The sequence below is a fragment of the Chlamydotis macqueenii genome, chromosome 2, assembly GCF_036417535.1.
Source record: "Chlamydotis macqueenii isolate bChlMac1 chromosome 2, bChlMac1.mat, whole genome shotgun sequence".
NCBI classification, from domain to species: domain Eukaryota; kingdom Metazoa; phylum Chordata; class Aves; order Otidiformes; family Otididae; genus Chlamydotis; species Chlamydotis macqueenii.
In genome coordinates, this window is record NC_141557.1 from 87,816,312 (window position 1) to 87,830,628 (window position 14,317).

At 36.6% G+C, this 14,317-nt stretch overlaps 1 protein-coding gene across 1 annotated transcript in view; it reads right to left on the reverse strand.

The window, feature by feature from the left end:
• The window catches only part of ADCY2 (adenylate cyclase 2), a 225,742-nt gene that overhangs the window by 59,223 nt on the left and 152,202 nt on the right, over nucleotides 1–14,317 (reverse strand). Inside the window, exons 8-12 of the mRNA XM_086740408.1 lie at nucleotides 7,944–8,102; nucleotides 7,463–7,595; nucleotides 6,961–7,137; nucleotides 5,579–5,622; nucleotides 2,858–2,938 (exon numbers count right to left, since the gene is read on the reverse strand). Coding sequence (XP_086596534.1) covers nucleotides 2,858–2,938; nucleotides 5,579–5,622; nucleotides 6,961–7,137; nucleotides 7,463–7,595; nucleotides 7,944–8,102 — 594 coding nt within the window. The remainder of the gene's footprint in view (nucleotides 1–2,857; nucleotides 2,939–5,578; nucleotides 5,623–6,960; nucleotides 7,138–7,462; nucleotides 7,596–7,943; nucleotides 8,103–14,317) is intronic.

A 14,317-nucleotide genomic window follows, 5' to 3' on the forward strand; every position in this document is an offset into this window, starting at 1 on the left:
AATGTACAGCAAGGAATTATGCGCAGAACATAGCAGCCACCATGACTTAAAGAAAAAAGAGAGGAAAGAGAGTGTGTCTCTTTAACATAGTAACCTACTTATCAAGGAGCAAATAAGTTTAGTTTAGCTCCCTCTGTAGGTATATATTTAGCTAGTAAGATTGCTCTCCACCCATCACAGGTCCTATAGAAGTCCCCTAACCACTAAGGTTCAGGGTGGCACAGGCAGGGGTACTCATCCCTCTCCTGTGCAGCAGGAATACTTTGTTTAATGTATGGAAAAAAGAAACATGGAGAAATTACGATGTTATGCTCTAATCACTCTACAAAGCTAAGGCACTTGGCTGAGAGACAGAAGCTCTTTGTCCCTCACTCACTCTTTTAAATCTTTAATTTTTATGTATCCTTTAATGTAGTGCTCTAACAGAATAATAATGAATAAACAGGTCATAACTTTCCTCATGCAACTTTGCAAGGAGCATCGCCAGCTAAATCCACTACTCTGAACCATGCTACAGGGCCAAGGGGCTGCTTTTTAGATGCCAGTTTAATCTGCACTCCAGAAGCAATTGAACCCAGAAGCCCCAAATTACGGACAGTGTGTGCATATGCCACTTAGCAGTTTTGTGGAAAGAAGCTAAGCTAGCTTGTGAACCAGCAGGAGAGCAGCGAGTGAGGGATCCCAGAGAAAACACTACACTGCTTTAAAAACCAGAGGGACCATTTCAATACACACTGCGCTATTTTACACTGTGTAAAAACAGTGATTCATTTGGACTACAGCTTTGTCTTGGACTAAGAAGAGCTAGACTCTACAGTCCCTTGTCTTCCAGTTACAAAATGTTAAACACTTGAGCATGTAATGTCCAAAACCCCACATATTATGACAATTTGCTTGCAATCAGTTACTTTTTTCCCAGAATGACTCATGGCAAGGAACCATGATGTGGATGAAACAGTCAGACCACGCTGACAGCTCAGGATGGAAGAAACAACGGCTCTGCACAATGAATGTTTGCTTTTAAATTATTTTCATAAAATTTTCTAATTAAAAAGGTTAAAAGAATGGTAATTTTAATAACATATTTTCAGTGCAATATTTTTTTTCTTCATTCAGTTATAGGCATATTCGCTATAAAATGCAAACTTTACACTTAAACACATTTAGAAATACCATAGCTTTTGTTAAAAGTTTGCTTTTGGATTCACAGAAGCAAAACATTTAGCTTCACAACCACTCCATTAGGTTAGTTGATAGTGTTATTTTCATTTTATAGATGAAAAATTGAGGCGCAAAAAAATGGCAAAATTATAAAGAAAATAAAAAAGTTATTAGTTTTCTGTCCTAAATGTAGGAAACTTTTTATCTATTTTTACTGAGTGTTTAGCATTCACATAGTCCAAATATTATTGTATTAATTTGCTGTTTACAGAATCAACACTTTTGACAACTTATTCTCAGGTACCCAATTGAATAATATCGTTTAAGTGATTCATTTGGCAAGTCAATAAAGGGACTGGTAGGGAATCTAATTTTGGAAGGTGGCATTCAGCCTCTCTGATATACAAGATAATTTCTTATCTTTCTGCAATTCCCTGTGTAACTCACAAAATGCACTGAAACTTCTTCAGTAACCTTTTTAATCACACAAATCTCTTTTCTCTCAAAGTTTCTCTGAATTTTATGCACTAGTTAGATACGAAATTGATTCTGTGAGATAAAACAACATACAGTATGATCATATGAATACTTTAATTTAATTCATTTATACAGATGGTTTACTTTTGACATCAATGCATCATTTTTAGAATCCACTTATCAGAGCAAGTGTACCTGAAGATACGTAAGAACTGCCAAAATTTTTATAGCTGTTTTAGGCAAGACTAGAGTAATCAAAAGGTTTTGCCTATCATGTGACCTACCCTCTTTCACTATATTCTTTGTATGATCTGTAACTATCAACATTCTCTCTATAAATAATAACTGAAAAATATTTTCCTTAAGTCAAGTACCTTTTAATAGGACTATCAGATGCAAAAAACAACAAATGTGACATATGAGCACTTAATAATTAGGTGTAATACTCAGCTAATTAAGATTCTGAGTAACAGAAGTAGAGGGGGAAACATGTAATTCATCACAATTATTGCCCACTAGTTTGAAGGGCAATTCCCTTATTTCATCAGATAAATATAAAAAACTTGAACACTTCTTTTGGACTGGTATTGATTTTTCTCTCAGTCTTATGTATTCAACAGCAATCGGAGAACACCAACACTGCCTTCGGCTCTTCCTAGGACATAGAAACAATACATGCCATGTTGCCTCCACGAACAATGTCAATATGCCACCAAGCTTAGCCTTCTCTAACAAATCAACCAACCAGTTGCAACAAAAAGATATTAAACTATGATTTTAGGGAAAATTTCTAATTCTGAGGAGATGCTTCTGTGACAATTGTGAAGCATCAATTTTCATGTCATTCTGATTCCCGAGCCAGCTATTTCTTGTATGTTACTCCTCTGCTCTCAGATGAGATAATTCTGTAGAGTTATGGCTATGAGTGTACAGATATGAACCGTTACAGAGCAAAAATCTCTTAGCCATTAAGATCAAAACAAGCCAAAATCTCTGTCACACCATGATTCACAGGCACTGTCTCATCCCATATAGTAGAAAATGCTACCATGCAGCCCGTCTTCACAATGTGCAGAGCTTCTTATGCCAGTATTAGCGACACCTTCACTGTTTTCAGACTTCTCTGTGCGTGTGGGAGTGAGAAATAGTAAATGCTACCCTCTGTTGTAGATTTATGTCAAAGTTGAAGGAAGGAGAAAACAGAACAAAAAAATCGTACTTTTGAGCATTGATTCCATCAATGGCCTGGATCATCCTCTCATTAAGTTCTTCCTCAAACCTTCTTTTCTGTGATTTTGTTCTGAAATGAAAAACGTGGGATGTTACTTTGGAAAATCATTACATTGTTAATAAACATTAACTTTAAGCAATGGGGTGATAGCTGGCATAAACTTGAGGGGATAATAACAAATTTTTAACATTTATACTGCAATAGCAGCCATAGGCTTCAGGCACACTGAGCCTCATGATAATCTCTTAACAAAACCAGCATAAGCTGCAGAGTCTGAAACACACATACACACACAAAAAAAATATCTGGAGTTTAGCTATTAGGGAGCACTTAAAAACAAACAGAAGAAAACATTTGGAAAAAAAAAATCAAGGGAGTTCAAGAAATTCTGGTTGAAGGAAAGTGTTAGAAGTAATGAAAATAATATGAATATGCTCAAATTCCTAAAACATTCCTGTTTCTTGTAGTTACTTTTTAAAAATCTCTGCCAGAATTGTATGATGAGCAACAATGTGCTAGTGCACTGAGCTATAATAAGCATTCTCTACCGAAAGCTTGCTAACTCTTCTTTTCTTGGAAATACCTTATTATTTTTAATAACTGAGCCCAAAGTCTGAAATTAGTTTCAAACATATGTCATGTTTCTCTATTTATATCTTATAACACAACTGTGATGAAAAAAAAAATCTTTTATTTTCACTAGACTCAGCATGAACCCAACAGAGGATCATCAGAATGGGTTTGTCTTTGCTAACATATGCTACTGCAAACATTATCAGCCCTTTCAGCAGTTGCGCTTTCTTTAAAAAAGAAATATTTCAAATATTGCCAGATTATGTCTGCCTCCTGAAAACTTAAATCCAATGTTAACTTAATAACTGTTTCGTAAGAAGTCAACAGTCAGATCTGAAATTTGACTCTTTGCTTACCAAAACTTTGTTAACCTACAAATTCAACCCTATTAAAGATAACAGGGATTTTCTTCAACATCAATTTTTTGGGTTATTTCCCCAAAACTGATAACCTATTGCAGGATTCAAATTCATACAGAAATTACATTAGTGTAACTACAGTAACCTTAAACAACCCATCTGATTTCATGCCTATTCAATGCTACAGAATTTAGATAAGAAAGTGTTTACAACTTATTTTTCACATGTTAAACAATCTGTCTAGGAGAAATAACTAGACAGATGAGGAGACATTATCTAATCACACTTAATCCTCTTGGCAGATCCCTAACAATGTAAGACTATCATGTAACTAGATAAGAGCTAAGACTGACACAAACAGAAGCCTACAGTCAGGCTTCAAAATCTACATTTTCATATTCTAATAAAATACTGATTTTTAAAGTACTTCTTATCATTTCAGCTCTCTCCTGTGGGAGTGACTAACTAGCTTACCTAAAATCATATTTATATGCCTCATTATGGACACCAGACTCCAGTAATTGTTTCTAGAAACTCCTTCCATAATACAGTATCAAGACACAGGGTAACATTTGTACCTTTTGGGTCTATTTTGGAGTGGAATTTAGAAACACAAAAGCAAGAACATGTTAAAGCTTTTCATTATTTGCAAGTACCACAGTGCAATGATCTTTCTTTTTACCATAAGGGCGATAGAAGTCCTTCTGACATACTGTTCAAAAGTAAACGCTTAGTTTTAAAATCAGAGACTGTTTTTAATAGTATCATGCAAAAAAAAAAAAAGTTAAATCATCTGGAATTTAGCAATATTTTAGGTAATTGCATAGGTATCCAGTAACCTGTGATTTGTCAAGGAGACAGTCACGAAACAGAGAGATGGGGAAGGAACAGACTGAATGACTTGTTTGCATAACTTAAGACAATAAAAATACAAATTTTTAAAAGGTTCTTTAAGAATATTTTATTGTATTTGTGATTATACTTATTATGCTTTTGCAAGAAAGACATTATTTGAAGTGTTATCAAGTCATTAATAAAAATTAACCATTCTGGGTTTCTGACAGTGCTAAGTTTGCTTTTTACACAGATGTCATTCTTTTCTTGATTTTGAAATTCTGAGTGTTTTTAAAGAAATTATAACTTCAATTGTGTTTCCATTTCTTACCATCTTGCCCTGATCATTGAAGCACCAAGCAGGAGAATGAAAACTTTAAGTTATTGTAATTTTGCAAACATTTTGTGAAGCAGGAGCACTACAGGAAGACCATACAGTACCTTTTGAATGTTTGCTACTGCAAATGTACTTTAGACCTTGAAATAATAAACCACAATGCAATTATAAAGCAATTAACAATATATATAAAATGTCTCTTTTAGTACATATTATTAGCTGTTGTAACACAGGTTATTAACAGCCATTTCCATCTTCCCTCTTCTTTCTCCCCTATGCCTCCTCTCAATTTTCCTGCATATAATTTTTTCCCCACTGATAGAGTAATTGGGTTGTTAGGAGAAACAAATAGTAGCTCATCAACATACTTATACTAATTCATAATAATGCTATTTGTTAGCAGGAAGTGTATTCACAATTCATACGTAACATGAGTCTGCTTCCATAGCCCTTTGCTCTGTAAGAGCTAGCAGTTGAAAAAATAGTTTGGGTGAGAAATGGCCCTCGGTATTTGAAAACATGCCTTACAGATATATGAACGCATACAGATGTGTATGTATTTATATGGACTTTATATGAATAAATGAGTTTAAAAAAATAATTTACCTTTCTCTGCAACGCTGAAAATGATATTGCCCCATGGGAACATCCTAAAAAAACCAAAAGAAAATACCTATGACTGATAATAGACTTTGACAACATTGAGTCTCTTTAAAAATAGTGTTGAAAACAGAGTCAAGTAAGGAGAAAAGTTTCCAATACAAATACATTTAGCATTAGATTAATACTGTCTAAAAGAAAAATCCAGCCAAGAGTGAAGATGGAGTGACCTCGAGACAAACTGATCTGTCATTATAAGCAGTAAATAACTAAGACAACAGTCTGAATCCAAAAATGTTTTGCGTTACTAGAAAGTCACTGCTTCAAAGTCACCACTGTTTTAATGTAGCCCAAACTCCTCCCAGCTTCAGCAAAAAACAATGTTAAATGTTTCTGAAAAAAACAGACCTGAGTGGCCAAATACAGGCAATGGTCTTTATTTTTCATTGATAAGCAACAGCAGCCATCACAATCGCATTTATTTTGTGATTAATAGTGATGACTGGGTACTTTCTGTAATGAACACGTCACAACCCATATTCTGATGCACTGTATTTATTGAACAAGAGGGGTTAGGTGGCTCAATCCTATGTTCTCATATGTAACAGTATCAAAACTGAATGTCAATGTTGAAAACTATTAGAATTCACCTTTATGTTTGCACTTTGTAGAAGATAATGCAATGTACAAGCTCTGGACTGACCGTGTCTTAATGACAGAAGTAAAACAGTGTCAGCAAAATCAAAAAGAAATCTTTTCTGTTGAGCGTGAGAGATGGAACATTGCACTATAGCACTGCGAAACTCAGGCCATCACCCATAGCTGATGAGTGGTTAGTGCACCTTCAAAATGTAGATGTTACAGTGAGTATGGATTTGGTTCCCAGAGAACTTTTCTATAAAGTCCACTCCAGGTGCCATAGGGATATTCTAATTTCACAGTCTTTGCTCCAGGTTTGGCCATTTTCCAAATGGAGAATGTGGTGAAACAGCCAATAAATTTCAGGGAATGTCTCTGTATCAAAAGTGCTCCTTCCCAAATGTGCTGCATTCTGGCTTTATGTTCAAAATATCTTTCCACAAGGTGAACAGCAGCCACTGTATATGCGGTGACTGGGGCACAGGCTTAGAGGGTCAAACTGTGTATTTTAGTTAAGTGTGCTGGACTCCTTGTAATTCAGAGATGCACTTGTAGCAAGACATGGCTCCTTAGAGTCTAATCCAAAGCCTACATGCCAGTGAAAAAGCTCCCAGCAACTTCACTGGGTTTATGCCCTGTACAAATGCATCTATCTTCTTCTATCAGGAATAACCAGGTATTTAGCAGTGAGCAACTTTTTCCTTTCAAATATTGCTAAATTGTATGAAATGACATAAGTAGGCCCCTACTGTTGTGCTAATCTTGCCGTTTTCAGTGGTCATGCTGTCCCTGTGGTGCAAATGTGCAAATGGTTTGGCTGCTCCCCAAGATTCCAGGTACCGGGTCATGCGGACAGAAGCTCTCATTTTGGCTCCATCAAGAGTATGCCGAGGTCTAATGTGGTGCTGAGGGCTTCGCTTCTCTCCCTGGTTGACAGAGAATAAAAGGTGATATCAGCCTCGGTGTTCATTACCTTTTGAAGCAGTAATGTATCATCTGGTACCACATATCTGCATGCTTAGGAACTTAAAAATGGAGAGATGCTAAGAACCTGCAGTTCTTAATGATATTGCTGGGAAATATCAGAGACTTATTTCTGAAGAGCGGGAAAGATTTGCAATGCAAACATTATGTATTTGTAAGCATCAGTAATAGCTCCGATCAACATCTTATGGTAGTGAATTATTAAATAAAGAGATTAGTGGTCCTGCTCAAAAATAACTATGGCCACAAAATAAAAGTACTACTAACCTTAGGATTGATTACAAAGTAAGTCTTAACATTATGCTCTTTCAGATATGGGTCCCTCACATCTCCATCCCCATCTTCCACTTTGTAAGCTCCATTCAAATGTGCCAAGGTGACTGAGGTGATGTGAACACGGCTGAAATTATATTTTAAAAGAATTACAGAATCACAAATACCAATCAAAAGCATAAGTTGAACCTGATCAACCTTTTTTACTAGCTTTTGGATATACTTTTTATATCCTGCTCACTTCATTTACCGTCCTTCTAATCTCATTTTCAGAAGTGCTAATGGGCACAAATATAAAAGAAAATCCTCTAAATCAGAGGAAATACTGAGTGCTCTTTTTTTTTTTTTTTTAAGACGGCACTAAGAATTAGTTCAGGCTTCTCCATGAAGGCTGATGGCTGAAGATATAGTACCTGTGGAGTTTTCCATGGTACAAAAATCCAGGTGTTCAAAGGTTAAGAGAGAAACCTCTTACCCTGGGACTCCTCCAGCTTCCATATGATTTGCCAGAGTAACATCGTGTGACCACACATCGTACTGCCACTTCTGTAGCCCAATAACGCCACACAGCACATTTCCAGAGTGCACTCCTACGCGCATATTAATATCAACTCCAGTTGCATCTCTTACTTTCCTGTAGTTAAGAAAATCTGTGTTAATATATATAATAGGGCCTTTGTTTTCTTTTAATTTACCAGTCAAATTGGCACTAACAATGGTGATAACATTTACTTCTTTTTAGCATTGCCTTCATTCTTTTTATGCTAAGATTATTTTTGTATATTACCTTTAATATTATCTATATTTGCAACTATTTGTAGTAATTCTGAAGTCCATGTCTGAAGTCACTTTTTTATACTCATCTGAAATTATTTGGGAGGGTTGAACTAAGTAGTAGAAATATTCAGTCTCATGGTAGAACCATTACTTTTGTTCTACAGGGAGCCTTTGGTATGGCTTTTAATGCAGTAACAGTCTACCAAACATATTTTGGAGATCTGGAACTACTGTTATGCTCCCTTCTGTCTGAAGACCCTAGTATCTATGCTGGAGACCTTCTCATACCTGTCTTCTGTCAGATCCATCACTCTGGCATGCCTGCTTGAAAATGGTTCTGCTTAGAGAGGAAGGAGGAAAAACACAGAACCTCAGGATATTCTACGGCCTGGCAGCTCGTACACTTTTTGGGGATATGGGTTCAGTGCCATTCAGGCAATGGCAAACATAGGCTCAACAGCCTTCCATATGCTTGGTGAATGCTGTACCCACTGGATCATTATATAAAGAATGAAAGGCCACCCTTATTGTCCAGACCACACCTAAACCTTTGACCTTTCCCATGACTTTAGACAGAGCTGAAGTATCTGTTCACCCTAACCTGAATCTCAGAAGAGCCCCACACATAAGATAGGCATTAATCTTTCCAGAAGAGGCTTTTGTGGATCACAGATGGGTGACTAAAGTCAAACAACCGGAACATTTTCAGACATATGTCATATGGGTACCTAACTACATATGTAAAGAGTTACAAAATTAATTCAGATGTCTACAGTCTTAGACAGCTCTAAGAAATGCGAAGATTGTAACTTAACAGGATTTATGTATTTAAGCCCCAACTCACGCGGACTGAAACCCAGCAGTAATAAGGAACATGTACATATATTTATCTTGGGGGAATTCAGGATGTTGACGGAAGGAACAACTATAGAATAAGAAACCCAAACGACTCCTGTATATGAGTCAAGTTCACAGTTCTAGCAACATTGTCAGTCTCAATGATTAAAATCATCAGCTCTGTACCTTTTAAATTACAGAATTAAACTGGCCTGTTTCTCTCTTTGTTTTAAAAGGGAACATAGAACTTAACTGGCTTAATTTGATATGGTAAATCCTACATGTAAGCAGAAGTTCTCAAATGTTCTTTTTCTGGGTAATGAAAATAACAGGAGCATCATAAAGTATTTTGTCAAACTGTGTTTTGAAGTTATTGAAAAGAAGAGATGAGAATTTTTTTAATTCGCTCTGTCTCTGTCAAGTGATATTTATATTTCTTTTCACTTTGTCATTTTACACTGCTCTTGTATAGCTGACACATTTGAAAATGAAGTGCTTGTAAATTATCTTTGTAAGCAGTTGGCAGAGGACAAACACCACCTTGCTCTGCACAAGGAATATGACAGAAGCTTAACACTTTGGGGGGAAAAAAAAGTGTTGTACAAAACTGGGCAAAGTGGAAGAGGAACATTTATCCTCTAGGAGTGCTTGCCAAAAGGCTGCCCTGCCATATTCTGAAGAGCAAGCCATAAAGTCTGCTTTATAATAAGCTCTCAGGAGTGAAGGAGGGGAGCAAGCAGAATGTGTTCCAGAACTGAATCTTCTCTTCTCTCTCACAAATTAAAGAAACCACAGAAGATTTTAAATTGGAAGTGTTACTCTGGACCAAATTAAGGTTTACTACTTCTTTTTGCCTGTGCTCCGTGAACAATTGCTGTGACGATGCAGGCACTGAATGTGTCTAAGAATGCAGCCTATCACATTCCCATAGGACCCTTACCTTACTTTCAGAAGTATATCTGAAACTTCCCACTGTTATTTCATAGTGTCCCATAGTGTCTCTGGTTTCCCTCAGCACACCACAGTCAGTGTGCCTATCCTGCCTGGGCAGTCAAAATACTCATCAAGACTGTCTTTTTCCTATTGCAGCCTTAAATTTGAACTTGTAAGGATTCTATGTTTTTAAGAGGCAAGTTAGCTTGTAGGTAGTTGTAGCAACTTTACACAAGCAAGAGTTCAGGTCATTAAGACAGCATCTATTCTGTTCATCTGAGCTTTATTCATTAGTAATTCTGGACTAATGCATCTAAAACTCATCTAGCCCTGTCTTACACAGTTTAACATATTCAGTGAGCCTTGAGCACTTAGTTCCCTGCAAATTACCAACTTTAAAAGCATAATTCCCTTTTGGATCAGACCTGCGGGAATGAAAAAAAAATTAGTTGGTTTTGTATCTAGCTTTCAAATTGGTACAACCATCTTATCCAAGTTTCTTTCACTTTCCTCTGAAATGGAACTCATTTCACGCTACCAAATCAAAGACAGCCTTTGAGAATCTGTGCCTGAGAAATATGTAAATTAGGAAGTCACCACAGAGACAAAGAGGTGGAGTTTGCGCTGAAAAAAACCAGCACATCTATTCATACATAAACATATTTTGCCTTAACAGATAAGCTCTAGCCTTAAAACATCCAGTTAAGGGCCAGCTCTCAACATCACAGGCAGCACTGGCATCTACAGCTTGATAAGGTGAGCATCCCACTCCTGGGCGAGTAGGCTGCAGATGATAAGAAACATTGACTGGATTTGTTCCAACATGAAGCAGAGAAGCAAAGCAATTAATCAACAGGACTACTAACATGTTTGAAAGAAAACAATCCCTAGCCTAGTGAGGCTAAATTGTTCAAAATGGAGCTACACATCATTAGGAAACAAGACAGAATCAGGCCTTGTATTACAGACCACCTGGCACTTCGGTAGAACTCCTTTTGCTTCAAGGAGAACTGGATCTGAAACCATATTGAGATGGTAAAATCTATATAGAACTGTTCATCTGAACAGTAAACTGCTGTATTTCAGTAGTTTGCACACTGTGGGGTCAGTTTGCACCTCAGTGACAGAATATAACAAAACCTCATAACTGACAAAACTCAAATTTGAGTCACAGTGAATCAAATATCTATTGAGTGACACACTTCCAACAGCAGGAGTATTACTACTTCTAGTTTTACAGGCCACAGAAGTATCTCAGGTGATACTTACACACAAAGAGGCAGCAATCACACACACAAAAAAACCGGCGTTGATTAATAATCTGTAATTTTTATTCACCTGCAGGTTGCAACACTTGACATAATACTTTGAAAGCACGGGGTATAGATTCCTCACTTATACAGAGATGTAAACAGGCTGTGGTAGTCAGGTATCTGTCTACAAGAGGATTGTGAACTCTGACTACAGTAATAAAGTCAGATCAGAATGTGCTATACAACCAAAAGGTAATTTTCTCATCTATAAGGCTACTCCTACCACGGAGAACCTTATCATCGAGCATTAACAACGAACATACTTGGTAACAGCTTGAGCAGAAAGTTGCTGCAAAGAAAACTGGGAAGTTCTGAAGTATGAGGAATTGACAGATTGCTCTCTGAGCTCAAGTAAAGCATTGCATTTGATATGTAAAGTTATACTTTCAGCTATTCATGAAGGGCAATTTATGGCTTGAACTTAGCACTGTTTTTCCATCAACCTGTAACCTTCTATACTTTTTTTCTCCTAACTAAAAAAGCAACAGGTTGACCAGAAACTATATGCAAATGCTTTTAACTCACATTTATCACACAACACACAGATCTTATGAAATGTAAATCAGAAAGCTCTCATTTTCACTGAAAGGCTGGGGAAAAAAACCCAACATTTTTCAGTCAACCAAGGGGGAGGTGTCAGAACTTGCAGAACAGAAATTCTTTTAACTACTGCTGAATGGACATTAGCTTTAGTTCCTAATATGCTAGAAAAGCAATTTGTTTAATTATAATAATGTTCTCATATATCTAAACGAAAAAGAGAAAGCATCCAGTGAAAGCAACTTAGGAAACAACCAAATCTGTAGATTTTAATACTTGGCAAGGAGAAGTCCTCCAAGTACCATTTAAAAAAAAACCTATTTCTTTGGACACAATGTAAAGTACCACCATATCTAGATGAAGAAAAAACATTTTAGAAAACGCAGTAACCTGATTCGTGTACTGAGATTAGTTTTACAAAAGATCCCTAAAGCCAGGAGATCAAAATCCTAGTTTCCACAAATACTACCCCTTTTCTGTAATAGCTTAAACAGAAAAGAACCAAATTTGCATTAATCAACCTACTCATACAGTAATTACCCTGGATCAAATCACAAGACCAGGCAACTGAAAGCCGAAACCCTCTTGTGACTACAATTACATGTATATAAAGGCAGTACGGAAGGATTAAGGGAATCACTTTTGTGTGCCTGTTTAGCAAATCATTGAGACAACACTGTTCAACATAACTATCATTTCATGATGAGATGCACACAACACATATACCTCACAAGGATGAGGTAATTTCATACTTTGCTACCTGGACAGTAGTAAATGTGATTTAGGCAAAAACATCAAAATTAGAACTGAAACTTACAGAAGAGCATACCAAGTTTTAAAACTAAAGTCCAATTGTTTAAAAAACCACAGATGACTACCAAACATCCAGACCTTCACATGATACATATTTTTGTGAAGTGTAGCTCACCTAGATATACTCTAATTTTAGTCAAAGGAAATATAGCTTTCCTTCAGAAAATATATTCGTGCCCTTAACAATAACTGCTATAAGTAACCATTTACAGTACTTTAACTCCTAAAAGCTAAAAAGAACTTCAAGTATGAATTATAGACAATAAATTATCTGACTTTGGTTTAAAAAAAAAAAAAAAAGGTGGAAGGTTTTTTAATTGTCCTTTCAGTACAAAATATTTTCTAAATAAACTAACAGAATCAGACCCTTGCTTAATAAACAAACCACACTACCAAGCTGAAATTTCTGGATAGGAAGGTTTAGGACCCTTCAGTATGATGTGCAGACATCCAAAATCGGTTGAAATACGTTCATACCGAAATGTGTCCAGCTTTGGTGGCAGCACTCATTCAGGGCAGGTAGCTTACAAAAGAGTTATTTCCACTCTCCACTGAGAGTTCAGATAGCAGTCAAGTGAAGTGTTGAGGGAGAATAAAGCTGCTCTTTCACAAGACTTCTTTGAAGTCCCATCATCTTCAGAACTGCTACAGTTGCCTATAATCCATTCCCAATCTACTCTTCAGTAATAAGGTAGAGGATTCGTCAAGTATGCCTTTAGTTGTACCCGCAGACGCCTTACAAGTGTTAATCTGTCAGATACAACCATGTTTCTTTTTCCTCTTTCACAGTCATATCAAGCCTCCTGTTATTACCTGAATTACTTGAAATAAGTTACAACTGCTATTTCAAAAGCAATCACATTAGGATTCTCAAGTACCTTGTTCAGTTTTCTATTTCAAAGACACAACAAGCAGAATGACTATGGGAAAGAATAAGGGACAAATACAGTAACCCATACATTCAAAATACTGCTGATAAGTACAGAATTCTCAATGCTGCCTTAAAGAGTTAACTGACAAAAATTTTTAGAAAGTCATGACCTAAAAAATTAATTACAGGAATTAATTAAAAAATTAATTACAGAAAAGTTGAAACTAAACATAAAGCTGTGGCCTAGTAAGACATGCACATTTTATTGCTTATTTAACAACATCGAAAGTAGGCCACTTGGCCCAGAAATCTGTAAGCCATTAGAAATGTCTTTGATAGGCATACTCAGTATCACTCCACAGGCTCAGAGTGTAAGGCATTTTAATTGTGATGGGGCAATTGCTCCTGACCACCGGTGAACTCCAAATTTAGCAGAAGCCAGGAATTCTGTCCTCTCACAGAGGACAGAATTGTTTGACTAACAATTGTTTGACTAACAAGTGGGTTAGCATCATGATTCTGCAAAAATCAAAGCTTCCCAAGTCTTAAGTGACATCTGTTGGGGTATTTACCATCTCATAATCACAGAATTACAAAATAGTTAAGGTCAGAAGGGACCTGTGGAGATTGTCTAGTCCAACTCCTGCTCAAAACAGGGCCAGATAGAGCAGGTTGCTTAGGGCTGTACCAGTTGGATTTATACTGTCTCCAAGGCTGGAAACTCCATGACTTCCCTGGGCAACCTATGCCAATGCTCAGTCATCC